This window comes from Phacochoerus africanus, chromosome 8, assembly GCF_016906955.1.
Source record: "Phacochoerus africanus isolate WHEZ1 chromosome 8, ROS_Pafr_v1, whole genome shotgun sequence".
In the NCBI taxonomy this organism is placed as follows: Eukaryota; Metazoa; Chordata; class Mammalia; order Artiodactyla; family Suidae; genus Phacochoerus; species Phacochoerus africanus.
This window is the reverse complement of record NC_062551.1, coordinates 2,004,456-2,025,752: the sequence shown is the minus strand read 5'-3', so window position 1 is coordinate 2,025,752 and position 21,297 is coordinate 2,004,456. Positions and strand designations below refer to the sequence as shown.

Below are 21,297 nucleotides of genomic sequence, written 5' to 3'. Positions count from 1 at the left end.
TCAATTCCCAGAGACCACCCCTTCCAGTTTGGGCCCCTGTGTACAAACCCCCTTACGCTGTGCTCCCTCTGTAATCCCAACTCCACTGTGGTTCTGCAGGATTCACTTGCCTCCCCACTGCCCTCGGAGCCCCCACACAAGCAGGGACCACGGTGGGCTTGTTCTTTGCAGTTTCCCTCATTCCCACTCTGGATCTGATCCATGTGCTTCTTAAATTAAGAACAGAAAGAAAACTAAATGTGCAAGGAGAATTGTCCCATTCCAAAAGCGATGTCACGCTCAGCAGCATTCCAGCATCAGAACAAGCAGTGTGTTTTAACTTTTTTCCTCTTCTTCTATTTCCCTACTTCCTTGCTGTCCAAATTTATAAACTAAGGTAAGAGAAGTTCACATAAAGAACTAAGCTCTTTTTGAAAAAAATTTTTTCAGTGACTGATGTATTTCATTAGCATGGAAAACAATACGGTTACATTACACATTCTGTACAAACTACTAATCCACATGTATGCACATTTGCCTCCAAGGATCACTTAGTATTTTTATTATATGCTTTCAATATTTATCCATTGTTGCAGTGTAATATTTTGCTATTAAAATACAAATGTTCTAGAGAAGGAAAAAAAAAAAGGTTTCCCTAACCAAGTAAAAGCAAGAGACTAAGGGCTTACAGATCCATGTTCTCCATTGTCTTTGAGGAGGGAACAGTCTGAAATTAACTTCACCACCTAGATTATAAAAATGCATGTATACAGTTATAGACAGGCTTGAGGTTTACCTTGAACTCATCTCACAGCTTAAGCTTTCTCAAAATCAAGAGGCTCAGCTCATCCTGTATTGCAGACACACAGCGGCACACAGGTAAACATCCAACAATGCTTCACACCACGGGCCCTGGTTAGCAGCATCTGCTGACTTGCTCGCTGGGTCCTCACGTGGAGGAGAGCGAGCTCTGATCTCTTCCTCTTCGCCTAAGGACACTGATGCCATCAAGGGGGCCCACCCGCATGACCTCATCTAACCCTAATCACCTCCTAAAGCTGCCACCTCCAAATATCACTGCAATGGATTTGGGGGGACACAAACATTCAGCCCAAACACTAATATTTTTAATGTTGGTTACCTGTTGAAAGGATACTATTTTGGATATATTAAGTAAAGTATATTATTAAAATTAATTTCACTTTTACTCCTTATAATGTACTTACCAAAAATTTAAAATTATACATGAGCTCATTTATATTTCCACTGGATGTCTCTGGTTTCACATTCCATCTGTACAAGGTACTGTGTAACCCTGAGCAACTAACTGTGTCAGGTTGCTAATCTACGAGATGGAGTCATTCTGGCCATAAAGGTATGCTGTTTCCCTCTGCACCGTCATCTGGCAAATAGCCCTTCCAAATGAGCCATTTTCCCCAGAGCAGGTGTGTCTGCTGGAATCCTCTCCCTCCTGAAAAGCTCCCCACTTCCCTTCAGTCCTGGCAGGCCTGGGGATCACACAGCCTTTGTTTGGTGAAGAACTGACTGGCAGGGAGACGCTAGGCAAGAAAAACAAACAGGGCCTCTCTGTATGTGGTTATTTAAGAGGAAGCTTGAAAGCAAACAAACGAAGAAAGAAGCAGTCACAAGAAATCTAAGTTGTTAATGAGGTGCCCTTAGAACTTACTCCAAACTCCAGATGGGGGTGTGGGGGGCAGGGGAGGGGAGGTGGTGAGGAAAGGACACCCAGCTCCAACCAACGCAGTTCTGACAGGAGGAAGCTGACAGGGAGCTCAGGTGAGGCGAGGAAGGAGGGCCCCACATTTGGAAGTAATCAGTGAAACACTGTGCACCTTTCAACACAGTGAACAGGAATTTGCAGCTCCAAATACCTTTGCCATGTTCCCCACTGCAGAGCCCTTCCGAACCCAGCTAGCTGAGCAACACTTTCAGCACTGGCTCTGCTGAGCCAGAGGAAACAGCTTGAGCTTGGAGAGAGGGGCATTCTGCTGGGGTCTCTCTGTGTGCTGCCCTGGGACTGGGGCTACAGAGCAAAAATGCAAGGATGGTTTGTCTGCCACCACTGGGATGGAACCAGCTGGAACTGCACTCACATCCTGCACCAGCTGGTAGTCACACTGTGATGGATGAGGATCAAGAACCTGCTCCTGTGATCTGTGTCCTGTGGGGCAGGGCCTTACTTAGAGAGGGAGGTGGAGGAAGCTGTCTGAGCCACATGGCAACAGCTCCTGAGCTATTCAGAAGCCATCATCAGTGGCATACTGTGGATATTTTGATGAGCAGGTGAGAAATTCTGGTTCTGCAGAAATAAAGTCCTACATCCTACGGTTTCAGCAAGGATACCCTACTCCCCCTATGTGTCACCAGAAGTGTTGGTTCCTAAGCTGCTGAGTGACCAGACCTAATGGAAGTATTCACCAGGCCTACATTTTTTTAATGAAGATTCTGATTAAAAATGCTACCTAGGAGTTCCCGTTGTGGCGAAGTGGTTAACGAATCTAACTAGGAACCATGAGGTTGCAGGTTCGGTCCCTGCCCTTGCTCAGTGGGTTAACGATCCGGTGTTGCCGTGAGCTGTGGTGTAGGTTGCAGACGTGGCTCGGATCCTGAGTTGCTGTGGCTCTGGCGTAGGCCGGTGGCTACAGCTCTGATTCAACCCCTAGCCTGGGAACCTCCATATGCCGCGGGAGCGGCCCAAGAAATAGCAACAACAACAACAACAACAAAAAGACAAAAGAAAAAAAAATGCTACCTAGGCAACACTCATCAAGTCCAGGCTCCTCTCTGCCTCTGCTCTGCTCTCTCTCTCGCAGCCCTCCACGCTGACCACATGCCCCAAGAGTTTCCCAAAAGGAACTGCATGCGCCACTCTCTTCACCCCGAGTGCATCCCATCATCATCCCTTCCCGCCAAGTGCCCCATCCACCTGGAAAAGGCTTCCTGATTTTCCCTGCTTCCATCTGAGTTCAATGCTCCCTCATTCCACTGGCCCCTCCTGCCCCTGCACAGCTACTGCTGCCCTCTACTCACTGCATCATAATTATTTCCAGGTTGATTCATTTCCATGTCTGGCTGCCAATTCATGGCAGGCCAGTGAGTGCCTCTATCTAAATCACCTTGGCATTCATACAGCGCAGGTGCGAGTGCAAACAAAGAAGTACATGAATGAATGAGTGAGTGAGTGAACGAACGAATGAATGAACAATTAAATGAATGAAAATTGACGAGGCAGACATTTCAGTTCTTCCGAGCTCTTCCGCTTTAATAAGGATCATGGGAGTCAAGAGTGTGGACTCCAGGAGTTCCAGTCGTGGTGCAGCGGAAATGAATCCAACTAGGAACCATGAGGTTGCAGGTTCGATTCCCACATGGCCTTGCTCTGTGGGTTAAGGATCCGGTGTTGCCGTGAGCTGTGGTGTAGGTTGCAGATGTGGCTCGGATCAGGCATTGCTGTGGCTGTGGTGTAGGCTGGCAGCTACAGCTCTGATTAGACCCCTAACCTGGGAACCTCCATATGCTGCAGGTACAGCCCTAAAAGGTCAAAAAAAAAAAAAGCGTGGACTCTGAAGCAGTGGGCCTGGGTATGAATCCCAGCCCACACCCCCACCTCACTGTATGACCTTGAGCAAGTTACCCAACATCTCTGTGCATAATGACAGAATGCACCTCCTAGGGCAGGAGTAAGCAAGTTACCCTACTTTAGGCCCTTAAAGCAGTCCAGACACACAGCAGGTGCAGGGACACTACACTGTGTCAGCACAGAGTACAAAACCAATGCTTTTTATAAAATTCTGGTGTTGATCCAAACTGCACACTTTGAGCACACTGCCTTAAAACAGAAGGCAAGGAGTTAAAACCTTCAAACTGCGGAAAGAGGGATTAGCAGCACTGTGTCTGTTTAGTTACTCAGCTCACTGCCTCTCCAGAGGAAAATATCCTTGAAAGATTAGATTATGCAGCACGAATACGAGCCACAGTGCCTCGGTGCCGAGAAGCGCTGCTGTCGCCTCCCAGCTAGGCTGAGGTCTCAGGCTAATTTCCCGTAGGTGGTCTCAGCCAGATTTCCTGGAGGCCGGGGACAGAACAAACAGCCTTTCCTGTCCCCCAGGGATTACAGCGTGAAAGCACTTTTTAAATCTTAAATTAAAAAACTGAAAGGCCGTGTCCATTCTGCAAACTCCATGTACTTAATTTTTAAAACAGCAACATGTCAAAGAACTCTCACAAATGACGCTCTGCCTTGGACTATTGAAAGTATTCGGCTTTAAGAAAAATAATTCAAGCAGAGTGACATGCGCCTGACAAAATGATTCAAGGGCATCTCTCGTCCTCTGGAACGGTCTTCTCTTCTCCAGGGGTTAGGGCGGTGGGAGATGTCGACAAGGGACGTTTGGAAGCTGTTCAGACACTGATAGTACAACGTGCAGAGGGAGTCACAACTTAGCACCCCTGGAGCAGGAAAACCCCTTGCTCCAAGTATGAAGCTGCCCGTGCGACCTGAAGGGAAAAGGCCCAGCTTTCTGTCGGAGGTGGGAGACGGCTATATGCTTACTCTTCAGATTCCTGAGGACTCCCAGAGATACACTCATGGGCACAGATCGAACCACGAGCAGAGAAGCTGGATTCCAGACAGGGTTAAAACGGAACATTCTCAGGTAATAAGCATCATAAAGCCTGAACTCAAGGCTCTGCCCTGCTGCTTCTGAGCTATGGGCCCTGGCCCAATCTCTTGACCTCTCTGAGTCTCAGTTTCCTCATCCGTATAACTGCATAACTCTCAGTACCTGCTTCCCAAGCTTGTAGTCAGCACGCAATGAGAACTTGTACTTGAAGGCTCTGTTTTGAAAACTATAACAAAGTACTCAAACGGGAGTTTCCTCTAGGGGAGGCTCAGTGTGAAATGACTTGCTGCCAAAAGAATCTTTTAATCTTATAAAACACGCAGGTGCTCCAAAAGACCTTCATGGCTTTGTTTTTTACAATGGAAAATCAACTGGAACTCATTTTCTGTCCATCAAAATTCAATCTTATCTCTCACCACTGAAGAGTACAGGGCAGACATATAAGAATGGCCATGGAGGGAATGCCTAGATATTCTCTTAAATGGAGGGGAAACTAAGTCCCAGCACATGTCCACAGCCTGTGAGCTGTGTGACGGCTCACTACTGAATCTGCAGCTCTTAGTATCACACCCGGAACACGGCAGGTGCTCAGAAATACTAGCTGAACCCATAAATATGCATGGAATTATTCTACGCATTGAATATTGGTTGCCATTGAATGTGGCATTAAATGACAAAAGTACTACGATATATACACATCCAGGTGCTTGCCTAGGAAGGTACCTGGAAGGAAGCACTGAAACCATTTAGGGTGATTCCCTGGGGAGGGAAGGAGCAGCACCTTTTGCTCTGAACTTCAGAATCATTTGATCTTTAACCCTAAAAATATATTCTTATAGCCTGTATACTCTATAAAGTAATAAAGACTCCCCCCAAAAAAACAAAAAAGAAATTCACTTATAACTAATACCTCCTACTGGGTCATAGGAATTTAGGAATCATTACAAAAAGTGTTTGGTGATCCATAACTTGAAATTAAAATTAATAAATTCAGGAGTTCCCGTCGCGGCGCAGTGGTTAACGAATCCGACTAGGAACCATGAGGTTGCAGGTTCGGTCCCTGCCCTTGCTCAGTGGGTTAACGATCCGGCGTTGCCGTGGGCTGTGGTGTAGGTTGCAGACACGGCTCGGATCCCACGTTGCTGTGGCTCTGGCGTAGGCTGGTGGCTACAGCTCCGATTTGGCCCCTAGCCTGGGAACCTCCATATTCCGAGGGAGCGGCCCAAGAAATAGCAACAACAACAACAAAAAAAGACAAAAAAAAATAAAAATAAATAAAATTAATAAATTCAGAAGAGAAAGTTGCACAGCCCTGACTCCTCCCTCCAGGAACAGGAACTGATGGGAGAGAGCAATGAGTTATCATATCTTAGTCAGCATTAAAAAAAAGGGCTGAAGCTGGAAATCAGAAAGCACCCAGCTTTTGCCTCTGTATTCTATTAAGCAAGATCACTTTGGGTTAATGTTGAAACATTCAACATACGCAGAAGAGGAGAGTCTTGGCACAGAGACACTATGGCAACAAGTCTCGGGGTGGCCCAGTTCCCTTTCATTCTTTCAAATCTGGCTTCAAAGAAGACTGAGGGCTGATAGGCCCCAGGCCCCACTACGCTCAAGGTACAGAGAGGAAATCTAGTGGAGTGCAGGTTTCAGAGGAAGGTTTTCTTCCTAGTGCTTTTCTTACACACACATGCACACACATGTACACACATACATACACACAACAGCAGCCAAATAACTTCTAAAACATATTAATCCCCAAATTAAGGTTGGGAAAGGAAACTCCCCAGGACACCAATCATGTCTGAAGCTGAGTTTTCTGTTTATTTGTTTTAGAGCTCTCGGAGTCTTTTTCCTGAACAGTAGGTGAAACTATCTTTGGGGATCAGGCAAGGAGATCCCCCACCGGCTTTGAGTCAAAAGCTGAACAGGTATTTTATCACCTAGAGCATCAGCCTGCAGGACCCACTGTGTAGTTGTTGCTTATGGACTTGCAAAGCTGCAGAACCCTCACCCACACACACATGCCCCATGCTGTGGTGTCACACTGGCTCAGATGCTCAGAACTGTACGTCTACGTGGCTCCAAGATATCCGTCAATTGCCCAGTTCTCCAGAAAACCCAGTGGGCGGCAGGGCTGTCCTATAGGGACCTACCCCATCGTCTCATCTGAGCATGAACACACAGGCTTAATTTTAGAAGCATCTCCCCACGATCCCCTTCCAAACAGCTGATTTTCCCAGGTGTGCTGGGTCCCTATCTGCCTCCTCCTCACCCCAAACACATCCCCACATTGGGGCTTTAGTGTCTTTGGTAAATACTGCCATCTGGGCCAGGCTTCTGTAGGCATCTGGAAGGCTTTGGAAGGGAGTCTGAAGAAGACACAGACGGAGATCCTATGAAAAGCTGTGACACTGCTAAGCAACCTTCATTCCAAAGGACAGTGGAGACCTGGCATGCTGCCACCAGCGGACCCACCCCCGCTTCCACTCCATGAGCCGACTAACGGACCGTCCACCTGAATCTTGTTTCTGTCACACACACCAGAAGAGTCCTGCCAAATCCAGCTTGTGTGTGTGTGTGTGGTAAGATACAAATAACACAAAATTTACCACTTCAACCACTTTTAAATGTACAATTGAGTGGCATCTAGTACACTCACAGGATTCATCAGCTATCATCTCCGCCTCATTCCAAGGCACTGCCCCGACCCGCAGGAAACCTCTACCCATCAGCAGTCTCTCCCCATCCCTTTCTTTTCCTCCTAGGTCCTGACGACCCCCGTCTCCACAGGTTTACCTCCTCTGGACATGCCACATAAATGGACTCACACAATACACGACCTTCTGTCTGAATCTGAAGGCGCACTCACCCTCAGTGGGAGAGAGCTTGCTTCCTTCCGACAAAGCTCTCCCCGGGACAAGGATAAAAATGGCTTATCAGCCCTCTCTTCACAATGAAGCCCTTGCTAATACCAGCTGAAGCGGACGGCCTCAATCATGGGGAACCCTGCCAGAGTTGAACCTTCCTTCACTCCACTGTAAGCATTTATGTAGCTCCTACTGTGTGCCAGGTACTGTGTGTAAGCACATGAGACGAACAAGGGGCAGCCGCTTCCAAGAGCTCACACAGCCCAGAGGCCAGGGCAGGGCTGTCGTCTCCACGAGCTTCTGTCCTGCTCGGCAACAGGGGCCCATGCCCTTACCTGGCAAAGCTGATATGGCAATTATAGGGCAAAATGAGAGCCAGGACTTGGGTGAGAGGAGCAAGGGGCCTAGGGTGCACAATTCAAGGTGGTGGGCACTCTCAGGGTCATACACATGCAGGGCTGGGCGGCACCACCTCACGCTCAGTGTGGGACCTCGCTCCCTCACGTGGCCCAGCCCTGACAGCACGAAAACCATGTAGCCAGCACCGTGAGCAGGCGGCTAGTCCAGGGCTTCCCGGGGTTTGAGGCTGGGCAGCACACCATGTACAGTTCAATATCTTTTTTTTAAGGGCCACACCTATGGCATAGAGAAGTTTCTAGGCTGGTGACTGAATCAGCTACAGCTGCCGGCCGACACCGCAACCACAGCAAAGCAGGACCCAGGCCAACGTCTGTGACTTCCACCACAGTCAAAGGCAATGCCGGATGCCTGACCCACCGAGCGAGGCCAGGGATCTAACCTCCATTCTCACGGATGCTGGTCAGATTCGTTTCCGCTGCGCCACAGCGAGAACCCCCAGTTTTAGATCCTTACCTTGGTCACTAAAGCAAGGCTGAGACAGCTCAGGTCCTCCCTTCCTCTACTTATTGGGCTCAGAGATGTTATGAACTTGCCTAAAGCCACAGAGCTTGTGTGTGGCAAAGCTGGGGCTTGGGCCCCACAGTCACAGAGCAGGAAACCGTCATCTTAATAATGAAAGTACCTGTCTTTATGCTGTGTCCCAAAGGGGGGGGATATTTCTTAGGGCCTCACCTGTGTCAACACAGCTGTTCCTCAAAATCCTGAAGGCAGGTACCACATTGACCCATTTTACACCTGAAGCTCAGAAGGCTAACCTGCTTCCTTGTTGCTGGGAGGGGTGGGGGACGGGACCACACAACCCACCTGAACAACTTCTGTGTTTCTTTGCATGACACAATGCCACCTGCCTCTACCATACATCTTGGGATAATCAGTCAGTATTTATTTATCCCTTGCCCATAAGAAGTTCCGTGGTTCATCCCAGAAGTCCACTCCTTACTGCACCCTCTCCTGGAACCCTCTGCCTGTGGCCGTGAATTCAGGTGTTCAGGTGTGGTGGCTGCTTCCCAGTGAAACGGGCACACCAGCCAGCAGAGCACATGTGCAGCAACGCATGTCCTGTGTATCCGTATCACGTATATCAGGCCCTCCACCACACACACACACATGCTTGTTGGAAAACAACTCAGGATTCCTAGAAGGTCCTAGAGAGACACAGAGAAGTTCATTCCTGATTTTCACAGACCTCCGGTGGCCTGGGACTGCTGTCCTCTTACATAGCTTAAGCGCACGCTCAAGCAGAATTCCTCGTGGCAGGAAAACCTCGGCTTTTGCTCTCAAGTCTTTCGCCTGAGTGGACAAGGCCCACCCAGATTATCCGGGTAGCTCACAGCCTACTGATTGGCCACCAGCACCAAAAGCCTTCTCGATGACCCTCAGGTTGGTTTCTGGCCAAATAATTGAGTACTGCAGCCCAGCCACGTCTACACACAAAACTGACCGATCCACAGCCCACAGGGGTCCCAGCCAAATATCAGATCCTGCTCAGGTGACAGAATCCATGAAGCCATAATTGGTGCACACACCAAGAAGCCATAATTGAGACACAAGAAGGTGTCACACCTGCTCCCTCTCACTCCCAAGTGCCTCACCTAGGGACAACACACTTTCTCTATAGGAAACCTGACTTGGGATGTTCTAGTGAACTGCGTAAGATGCAAACAGTGACTTTACACACATACGGTATCTACTCGTTAGAAAAGCCAAACAGGAAGTTATCGGAATCCGTCTGCTGTTTCACAAAGGCTTCTTGGCTCCGCAATTACTCTGCAAAGTTACCATGAAACAAAAAGAAACTTCAATTTTTAAATTCTAGGTGGCTAATTCTCCTGCCTAGCACAAATCATTCTTTTAAAAAATGACTACCATAGGGCCACACCTGAGACATATGGAAGTGCCCAGGCTAGGGGTAGAATGGGAGCTGCAGCTGCCAACTTACGCCACAGAAATGCCAGATCCAAGCCCTGGCCTGGATCTACACCACACTTCACAGCAATGCTGGATCCTCAACCCACTGAGTGGGACCAGGGATCAAACCCGCGTCCTCATGGATACTAGTCACGTTCATTACCACTGAGCCAGGACAGGAACGTCATCAGGTTTTTGGGGGTTTGTTTGCTTGTTTGTTTTCCCTTTAAGGGACGCAATTGCGACATGTGGAGGTTCCCAGGCTAGGGGTCAAATCAGAGCTACAGCTGCCAGCCTATGCCACAGCCACAGCAACGCGGGATCCGAGCCGTGTCTGTGGCCTACACCACAGCTCACAGCAGCGCCAGATCTTTAACCCACTGAGCGAGGCCAGGGATCAAACCCACAACCTCATGGCTCCTAATCAGATTCCTTTCTGCTGCACCTTGACGGGAACTCCATCATCAGGTTTTGTTATTTTAGCTATTGTAATAGGTGTGTGGTGATATCTAATCATGCACTTAATTTGTATATCCCGGATGGCTAATAACTTGGAACGTCTTTTCATGTGCTTGTTTACCAGTTGCATATTTTCTTCAGTGAAATAAATGTCTCACGTCTTTATCCACTTTTAAAAAATGACTACCATAATCTACATGGGAAAAAAGAATGGATATACGTACACACACAACTGATCCACTTTACTGTAAACCTGAAGGTAATATAACATTGTAAATCAACAATGCTCCAATAAAATTTAAAATAAAATAAAATGACTACCACGAAAATCCCTATACCACAACCTAAGTGCCCATCAACAGATGAAGGGACTAAGAAAATGTGGTAAATATACAGTGGAATACTACTCAGCCATAAAAAAAGAATGAACTAAGGCCTTTGTGGCAACATGGATGCAACTAGAGACTATCAAACTAAGTTAAATCAGTCAGAAAAAGAAAATACTATATGCTATCACTTACATATGGAATCTCAAATATGGCACAGATGAACCTATCTCCAAAATAGAAATAGACTCACAGACATACAGAACAGACTTGTGGTTGCTTAGGTGAGGGCAGAGGAGGATGGACTGGGAGTTTGGGGTGAGTAGATGCAAACTATTACATTTAGAATGGATAAGCAATGAGGTCCTACTCTATAGCACAGGGAACCATATCCAGTATCTTGGGATAGACCATGATGGAAGATAATACAAGAAAGGGAGTGTGTGTGTGTGTGTGTGTGTGTGTGTGTGTGTGTGTGGGTGACAGGGTCACTTTGCTATACAAGCAAAAATTGGCACAACACTGTAAATCAACTATACTTTCATTTTTTAAAAAAAGTGGGAGGAAAAATCCCTATACCAGAAAAATCAATAGGCAGTGTGACCCTAGCCACATCCAACAGGATAAAATGGCATGGAGTAGTTGCTACACCAACTGACCTGTGAGGTAAAATGTGTTTAATTCTCCCTTATGAAATGGTTGGTGGTGGTGGAGAAATCAGCAAGAAGGGCACATCAAACCAGGTGCCAGGACGTCAGGTTCTCCTAAGAAAGTCCCCTTGGAAAGTCCAGGAGGATTTTGTGTAATTGCAAATGCATAGGAGAAAAATCACAAATATACTTTCCCCTGTGGTTAAAGGAATGGAAGCAAAGTCTGCTGGAGAGGAAAGGGGGAAAGCCCTCTTGCTTATGAAACAGGAGGGGGAGGGGAAGTGAAGGAAACATTTGGGATTAAATACTGTCGTTTGAGTGGCGCAACTGATGAAAGCCAGGAAATTCGAAATGTGCATGCGGACAACCTGCCACTCCAATTTTACACTCAGGACCCCGAACAAAAGCTGCTCTGTGAGGTGCTGAGACAGCAGCCAGTGTGGCTGCCAAGGGAGGGACACAGGCCTCTTTTCCATTTAATGGCTGTTCAGTGTCGAGGCTGAACACCAACGTGTTGTTCTGCAGCCCAACACTGCACCTCTGCCCTGCCGTCCGCTCCAGCGACCCTGTTGCATGGCTGGGGCATAGGCATCTGGTCCATTCTTCACCTCGAAACTCTAAAATTCAAGGGTCCTCCCACTGGTAGGACCCCCCCTTCCCCATCTGGACTTAGGCAGTCGTCTTGAGCCCAACTCCCCTGGCACTGTCCCGTCAGAGCAGATCCAATGTGGCCTCAGCCCATGCGGGCCCTTCACAGAAAGTCAGATGCAGCAGAGAGAATCAACTTGAGGGGCCCCAGGTTGGAATGTACGCTGACCTCAATGAAAGAGCCCCTGAGCACAGCATGCACTGCAGGCGATCAAGCGCTGGGAAGAAATGACAGAGGGACCAGAAGTCACAACAACTGGGGTCCCGTTTGTTTGCTGAGTTAAGCTAAAAGTCTTGGAAACTTCAGGTGGATGGTCCTCCAGATAAAACCCTGGGACTTTCAAACATGCTTTGACAAAGGTAACCTTGCTGGGTAGGGTCCCCAGATGGTGAAAAGAGAGCAGGGGAGGCTCAAAGCAAGGCCTCAGGGCCCAGCTCCTGCAGTGGCCTGCAACCTCTGCATCTGGAGATAAAAGGCCAAGGCGGGCAGGGCCAGCCCTCTGCCCAAGGGAGCAGCTGGACAGGGAGTGCATTAGGGGGGAAGGGAGGAGGCACCCGGCCTGGAGAAGGAAAGGAGACATCGAGGGAAGCGCAGGCGGCAGGATAACCATGAACAGCAGCTTTACTGGATCCACCACTTTCCTTTTATTACAGTTCAAGGCTGAAAGCTGAGCTCTGAGAAAAACCACTGGGAAGCTCTGTGGTGCATATCTCACCACACTGCAGCAGAGTGGATGCTGACTTAGAAGTCATCCCTGTAGACCCACCCTGAACCCAGGGGCCTAGAGTGAAGTCCTTGCACCCCGAGCCCACCCTCTGCCACACCTGAAGATTTCCCATTGCCATGCCTTTGCCTAGGTTATGCTCTCGGCTAAACATGCCCTTCCCATGTGTCCTCCCCTAAAGAAATCCCATTGTCACCTCCTCCATGATACCTACACCAAGTCGCCCAGGCAGACCAGATTCCTCTCCATCCCTGTCCCCTGAGCACCTAGGCCAGAATCTCCAGAAAGACTATCACACAATTTCCCCTCTGAGGTCAGAGAAGCGGGGTTAGGGGTACTCATCTGTGTTATCCCGGCTCCCTGCACACAGCAGATGCTCTATGATGCTGGCTCCACTAACCTACAATGATAAGGAGGCCTGCATTCCCCAACCAAACTCTTGAGTCAGAGCAGCACATCAGAGGCACCCACCACCTCTAACTTCAGCACCAAGACCACCAGCCCAGTCCCAGTGCTGCTTTCTATGGAGTGGGCACAGGGTAAGTGCCTTATAGCCATCAATTCCCAACCCCAACAACCCACAGGCATCTGGACTTTTATCTCTACTCCTCAGATGAGGAAACTGAGGCTCAAAGTGCTCTTGTTACTCACCCAGGGACACAGAGAAGGGGGCACAGCTAGAGCCCACCTTCCTGATCACGTACAAAGACAGAATTAGGTTCTCAGCCTCACCTGCCTTTCCCACAGGATTTCCAGGCAAAACTAAAAAAAAAAAAAAAAAATCTTCCCAAGTTGCTGCGGCTGTGATGTAGGCCAGTAGCTGTACCTTCAATTCAACCCTGAGCCTGGGAACTCCCATGTGCCGCGGATGAGGCCCTACAAAGCAAAAAAAAAAACAAAAACAAAAACAAAACTCTGACCTCTAAGACAAGTCCTTACAGAAGCAGAACTCAAAATTCAGATACAGAACCTGATCGAAATTTTTAACTCATTTTCAGAATCTTTTTCTTCCAGAAAACTAGTCCAATTGCCCAAGATTTCCCCCATCTTAAAGTCAAACTAGGGAATAAAACCGAGATTGCTCTGCTCTCCTTCACCTCCCTGCCCATAAAATGTGTGACAGCGCCACCTACTGTCAAGCAAGCATAGGACTACGGGCTCCCAGCTTCAAGGTGTCCAGCGACCTGGCCCTGCAGAGATCTCTTGAGCAGTTTAGCCTCTTCAGTCCCATTCAGGAATAGACATGAGGTGTGGAAAGGAGGTTGGACTGGCCTCTGTGCACTCACTTATCTGCTGCAGGAGCTGCAATAATGGGACCTTTCAGAGCTGCCCAGCAGCATATTTCAAAGGTCAAGTACCGAACGGGCCGTGAGCCAGAGGGCACAGGGCTTCCTAAGACCAGGAGAGCAGTCCAGGGCAAGTTCTATGGGGAAGGACCAGGCTAAGGGAGCCCTGACCGATAGCCAAGTTGGGGGCCTGGGGAAGAAATCAAGGGCAGGAAGGCAAGTGCTCAGTGTCCAGTACAGGACCTGGCACAGGGGGAGCCCCAGGAAATACTTCAGGAAGTGAAAGGAGCTGAGTCAACCAGCACGCAGGCCTGCCTACTCTCAACCACAGCCGTGGGCATGCCGGGGGTGCAGCCTGAACAAGGCAGGCAGGGTTCCCCTCCAGCCCAGCACACACTGGAGGGGGAGACACTGGAAATACACAAATAAATATATAGATAACAGTTCCACGTGGTTTGAAACAGAAGTTAAAGTCTCCAGGTAGGTTCCTCCATATTGCTCCCAATAAACACTGCTATAGGAGGAGCCAGGGTCACCCAGAGATGGAGGCCTCTTGAAACTTTCATTCATGTGTTCATTCAGTAAATATGGACGGAGTGTCTACGCAATGCCAGGTACTGCAATAAGCACTCTGGTGCGTCAGCTCTGTCACCACAACCCCTATGAGGCAGAGGTAGAATCTGTATTTCATAGATTCAGAAATGTATTCCAGGGAGGTTAATTTATCCAAGGTCACACAGCTTCTCAGTAGCAGAAGCAGGATCTGAGCCGAGGTTCAACCCCAGGGGCGTGTACTATGTGTGCTGAGCCTCATGATGGCCTTTCATCCGGGAGATATTTACAGAGTTCCTGCCACAGGGCAGGCACTGAGCCAGGTCCTCGGAACACACCAGTGAGCAGAACAGAATGAGGGCCTTCCCTCAATTAGGAGCTGAGGCTGGGAAGACAGATGAGAAACAACTGAACGAGAGAACAAGATGCAGGGGAAGGGGAGGCAAAGAGCCCAAGAACAGAGCAGGACACACCCGCTTTCAAACTTAGCCTTGATGTCCTCTTTCTGAGCCTGTTTCCTCAACTATAAAACAGAAATAAGATCAGGGCCAATGTGAAGATTAAATACCAGGAACCCAGGACATACCCCACACAGGACCTGTTTGTACGAGCAGCTCAGGAAGAAAGGCTGCCAGAGGCCTGCAGGGAGGGTGGCTGAGAGGGGCAGGAGCTTGGCGCTGTTTAAGAGTGCTCTGATGGCCATCCCGGGGACAGCCGGGTGGCCATGACAGGAGAGAAAGCCAACTAGCACATCAAACACCCTGTTGGTGACAGTGCAGAGGTCCTTGGGTATGTTATGTTTTTTTAAGGGGGAAGATTCTTGGGAGTTCCCATCATGGCACAGCGGAAATAAATCTGACTAGGAACCATGAGGACTCAAGTTCGATCCCTGGCCTCGCTCAGTGGGTTAAGGATCTGGCGTTGCCGTGAGCTGTGGTGTAGGCTGGCGACTACAGCTCCGATTGGACCCCTAGCCTGGGAACCTCCATATGCTGCTGCTGCGAGCCTAAAAGGACAAAAGACAAAAAAATAAATAAATAAGGGGAAGATTCTTTTTGTTTAAGACTTTTTATTTTTATAATGTCAGACTAGCAAAAAAAAATTCAGAATAGTATAAAAAATTCCAGGTGCCCTTAAACTGGACACCTCCAGTGTCAACACCTTTCCACATCGGCCTTCTCATTTTCTCTTGCACACTTCTTCTCAGAGCCATTAGCGAGTAAGCTGCCACACAGATGCGATGCCTTCAGCCTCCATGTACTTAACATGAGTGTCTTTAGAGAGGAATATTCTCTTTCCAACTGCAGTTGGAAAGCATCTCAAAATAGAGAAACCAGCTTTGATATAATGTCACTAATCCACAGGCCTTACTTGGATTTCACCCACTGTCCCAAAAACATCCAAAGAAAAGCCCAGAACACACACTGCATTCCACTACCCTGTCCCTTTAGTCTCCTCTCACCTGGAACATTCCTCAGTCTGCCTGGGCTGTCTGGGGTCAGTTATTGTGCAGAATGTCCTTCACATTAGGTTTGTCTGGAGTTCCCATTGTGGCTAAGTGCTTAATGAACCCAACTAGTACCCATGAGGACCGGGGTTCGATCCCTGGTCTCGCTCAGTGGGTTAGGCATCTGGCATCGCTGTGAGCTGTGGTGTAGGTGGATCTGGTGTTGCTGTAGCCAGAAGCATCAGCTCCAACTCGACCCCTAGCCTGGGAACTTTCATATCCCATGGGTGCAGCCTTAAAAAGACAAAAAAAAAAGGGTTTGTCTGGTATTTTGTCATGTTCAGCATCAGGGTGTGCATTTGGGGTGGGAAACCCCGAAAGTGATATTGTGTCCTTCCCAAGGCACTGTATCAGGAGACCTGGGAAGTCTACTTGTCCATTAATGATGAGGCTACTATTGATTAAGACAGTGTCTGCCAGATTTTTTCACTGCGAAGTTCATTCTTTACTCTTCATAATTAGTTTCTCATGGAGAGGTTATATGAGACCACATAAATATTCCGTTACTCAAGAAACTTTCCCATTAACATCCAGTAATGATTTTTGCCTGAATCAATGACAACTACAATGGAATGGCCATCCAGTGGTGGCTTCCTTTTTTTTTTTTCTTTTATTTTTAATTTTTTAGCTGCAGCATGCAGTGACTTGATATGGGATCTCAGTTCCCATACCAGGGACTGAACCTGGGCCTCAGCAGTGTAAGTGCTGAGTCCTAACCCACCAGACCACCAGGGGACCATACCAGTTGTGGCTTTTTTTTTTTTTTTTTTGTCTTTTTAGGGCTGCACCCATGGCATATGGAGGTTCCCAGGCTAGGAGCCGGATCAGAGCCGCAGCCACCAGCCTGCACCACAACCACAGCAATGCCAGATCTGAGCATATCTGCCACCTACACCACTGCTCATGGCAACGCCGGATCCTTAACCCACTAAGCAAGGCCAGGGATCGAACCCCCGTCCTCATAGACACTAATCGGGTTCGTTAACCTCCGGTTGTAGCATTCTAATCATTTCCCCTACCTTGATTCGTTGGTACTGCAGCACACCTTTTCTCAGAAACAGAATACCACCTAACATGGGAAATCAGTCTCCCTGCTTCCTTCCTGCGCCTAGCTGTTCTTCACACAATAGTTAGAGAGATCCTTTGACAAGGAAATCAAAACTGTTCATGTGCAAAAGAGTGAAGCTCGACCACTACCTCACACCATACATAAAAACTAACTCAAAATGGATCAAGCAGCTCAATGTAAGAGCTAAATTCTAAGCTCTTAAGAGAAAACATGGGGGGTGGGTAGTTTCCACTGTGGCACAACAAGTTAAGATCTGGCATTGTCTCTGTGGCAGCACAGGGACAGTGGTGAAGAATCTGGTGTTGCCCTAGCTGTGGCTCAGATTCAATCCCTGACCAGGGAAGTTCCATAGGCCCTGAGTATGGCCAAAAAAAAAAAAAAAAGAAAGAAAGAAAGAAAACTAGGTTCCCTGGTACCCTAGTGGGTTAAGGACCCAGCATTGCCACTGCTGTGGCTTGGGTCTCTCCCTGCAGTGCAAGTTCAATCCCTGGCTCAGGAACTTCCATATGTCACAGGAACAACAGAAAAGAAGGAAGGAAAGATGGATGGAAGGAAGGAACGCAACACGGGGCTAAACCTTCATGACAGTGGAATTTCCAATTGGATTCTCAGATGTGGTATCAAAAGGATAAGCAATAAAAGAAAATAGATAAACTGGACTTATAAAAATTTTAAAGTTTCAAAATACACACTATCAAAAAGTAAACAGACAACCCTTTACCTAGCGGAGCAAAAGGAAAAGGCCCTCTTCTGAATCATAGCCCAGGTGGGCATGGAACCATTCTTAGTTCAAGTCACCTCTCCACACACTCCCAAGAACCTTCCGTCCCTTCCACCTGACAGCTCCATCTTCTGCACCAAATGCCACTTACTGTACACACCTGACGCTTCTAACCACCTCCTCCTCACCAGTCATGTCGACAGGGCCTCTCAAACTCTAATGCACATATAGGGCGCCGGGGTGGCTAGGCCTGCGGCAGCGGCACGAGGCGCGCACTCGGGTCCCGGTGGCGAGGAGGAGGAGGAGGAGGAGGAGAAAGAGGATGAGGCGCGCCGAGGGGACACGGCTGCCGGAAACAAGTCGGAAGAGCGTTTCCCAAAGTGTATTCTGCGGAGGTTGCACCTACTGTGCCCTCAACACCGTGCCGCCTCTGGAAGATGATCATGGGAATAGCAATAGTAGTCATGTAAAAATATTTTTACCGAAAAAGCTGCTTGAATGTCTGCCGAAGTGTTCAAGTTTACCCAGAGAGATGCACCGCTAGAACACTGAGAGATCGTGATGCGGCCGCCCTGTGGGACTTCTTTTTAATAATGTGTGACCCTTCACCTTTGCTCCTCTGACCTGCATTACCTTGGTAACCATTTCATTTAATTTCATTTCATTTTTTGATTTTGGTGTACAAGCTGTAACATTTCATCTCTCAAAATGTAACACGCTGATTTCCTCAAATAGAGATACCCCTTTGAGCGATAAATTTGCAAAATGCTGTCATTTTTCTGTACTAAAATTCATTTCAGTTTAAAAAAAAAAAAAGATGTACATACAGATCACCTGGGTCTGTGAAGCTGTAGATTCTGAGTCAACAGGTCTAGGGTGACGCTGTGTCCTGTGCTTCTGAGGAGCACCAGGGATGCCACTGCTCTGGTCCATGCACCATGCTTTGAGTCACAAAGTAACAAAAGACCTATTGACTGTATTGAGTAATGGATAAGAAGTCAAGAAGTCCTTCTTTCCTCTGCCACTCACTTCCTCACACTGCCCACAACCTTGGGAAGGGCAGCCTCCCTCTGCAGGCAGAGGCCGGTACTTAGGATTGATCCACTTGATGCAAATTAGGCTTTTAAAACTTGGAGATGGGAAAGAGGAGGGGCCTAGGGACCACTGACAAAGTCATTTCCCCACCCCAAGAACTTGTCTCTAAAGAAAGACTGTCATCTGGAGAGGCAAATAAATTTTAATTCTTGTATATTCCAAAGCTAATATTTTACTCTTTTCAGGATTCAGAAAGAAGTGATTTAAAGGTTTAGCTGGGTCTAAAGGAGGAGACCAAAAGTAACAACTAGTGCCAAGTGAGGACCCAAAAAAGCATCCTTCACATCCCCCCACCTGTTCTCGCTGGGTACCGTTTAGAGTTGGCTGGAGCCCTTGCCTTCATCTAGTCGAGCCACAGGAGGGGTGATAATGCAGGATGAAAAGGTGGGAGAGAAACTGGATGAGAATATCTGAGACTGCTTCTATGTCTGCATCTCATACTTCTTTCGACCACATACCCTCTTTTACAGACAAGCAAACTGAGGCCCAGACAAAGTTAAAGGGTTTGTCCAATGTCCCACGGCAACCAAACTGGCAAGAAATGTGTGTGTTCCTGACTCCAAAGTCAGGGCCCTTTCTAACAGGTGTCCTAAACAGAACGTTTATATTAACAGAAAAAACAAAGTACAAATGCATTTTGTGGGATGGCAACCCCATAAATCAATGTATTCCAATTAATTTGGGAAAATCTTGTTGGAGAAAGCAAACATTGTATTGAATGAGGGAAAGCAGGGAAACTGGTGGTCAGGGCAAGACTCGTTTTCCAGATATAGGATCTTAGGGAATGGAATGAACGGTTTGGGGCTATTTATTTATTTTAACGAGCCAGCAGAGCTCTAGAAAGCACCCATTCATTCAAAAGCATTTAATAAGCATCTATTGTGTACCAGGCCTGTGGTAAAGGAGAAAGAGAGTGGCAGAATCATTGCACTTAATCCCTAGTACAATCATCTGCTATTCCTTTTCACACACAAGGAAACCAGGGCTCAGAGAGGCTCAGGAATCTGGCCAACTCGGATGTAAAGCCAGGTTTGCATGCTCCCAAAGTCTTCAGGGCACTACCCACACATCACCCTCTTCCACTTCAGAAACATCCAGTCCTCACATCCTCGACTCCACAGACAAGACTATATCTGATATGGTTCTCAATGTTGGCCTAGACTTAGGAAAACCACACTTTATTTTCTGATCCAAGTAGGAAACTAGTGATATGCTATCTGCAAGAAATAAACCTGAAATACAAAGACATGGATATATTTGAAGTAAAAGGATGGTCTGGCAATGACAGGTAATAAGCACCAGATTTATCCTCCACTTTACATACCAGAAAGAAATATGTGTACAATCTCAGTTCAGGAGAGGCATGCCTGAGAGAGTGGAAATAGGTGAGTCTCGTGAGAGAACACACCTGGTAAGAGATGGAAAACGCTTTCGCTGAGACCCTTAGTAGAGGTAACACAGCTAAGGAAAAAATCTGTGAAGCTGGGACCACAGAAATAACCTACACTGTAAAACAAAGAAGGAGGAGAGGAAAGAAGACCCGGAAGAGAAGTGGGAGAGGAAGGAGGAGAAACAGAGAGAGGGACGAGGAGAGTGAGGGTCATGAGAACAATGAGGGGCTTTAAATAAACTTGGGACGGGTTAAATAATCTAATATACATGTAACTGAAACCCCAGAGGATAAAAGAGAGACGAGACGCTGTAGAATATATATCTGAAGAAGCAATGGCTGATAATTTTACAAAAGTAATAAAAGATAACAAGTCACAAATCCAAAAAGTCAGAGAACCTCAAGCAGGATTATTAAAAATAAATAAATAAAAAGAGACACATCAGGAGTTCTCATTGTGGCTCAGCCTGTTAAGAACCCGACATAGTGGCCGTGAGGATGCAGGTTCGATTTCCTAGCCTCGCTCAGTACGTTAAGAATCCGGAGTTGCCGCAAGCTGCAGCTCCAGTTCGACCCCTGGCCTGGGAACTTCCATATGCCACAGGTTCAACCCTAAAAAGACCAAAAAAAAAAAAAATTTTTTTTTTCCCCAGAAAAACAGAATCTGAGATAATGAATTACCAGTAGACCTGTCCTACAAGACATTAAGATTCAGCTTTTCAGGTGGAAGGAGTATGAAACAAGACAGAAACTTAGATCTACACAAAGAAATGAAGAGCTCTGGAAACTGTTTAAAGTAAATTAAAAGACCTTTTGGGGAGTTCCCGTTGTGGCACAATGGAAACAAATCCAACTAGGAACCATGAGGTTGTGGGGTTCAATCCCTGGCCTCGCTCAGTGGGTTAAGGGTCTGGTGTTGCCGTGAGCTGTGGTGTAGGTCACAGACTGTGCTCGGATCCTTCATTGCTATGGCTATGGTGTAGGCTGGCAGCTGTAGCTCCGACTGAACCCCTAGCTTGGGAATCTCCATATGTCTAGAGCGCAGCCCT

At 47.6% G+C, this 21,297-nt stretch overlaps 1 protein-coding gene across 1 annotated transcript; it reads left to right on the top strand.

The window, feature by feature from the left end:
- Positions 1 to 18,085: 18,085 nt before the first annotated feature.
- LOC125132021 (calmodulin-binding transcription activator 1-like) lies at positions 18,086 to 18,307 on the top strand. The gene has a single exon (XM_047788786.1). The coding sequence runs from the start codon at positions 18,086 to 18,088 to the stop codon at positions 18,305 to 18,307; it is 222 nt and encodes a 73-aa protein (XP_047644742.1).
- Positions 18,308 to 21,297: the final 2,990 nt, after the last annotated feature.

What these genes read in the sequence shown, in the direction of transcription:
- LOC125132021 (XM_047788786.1), top strand. Translation starts at nt 18,086, where the DNA reads ATGAGGCGCGCCGAGGGGACACGGCTGCCGGAAACAAGTCGGAAGAGC.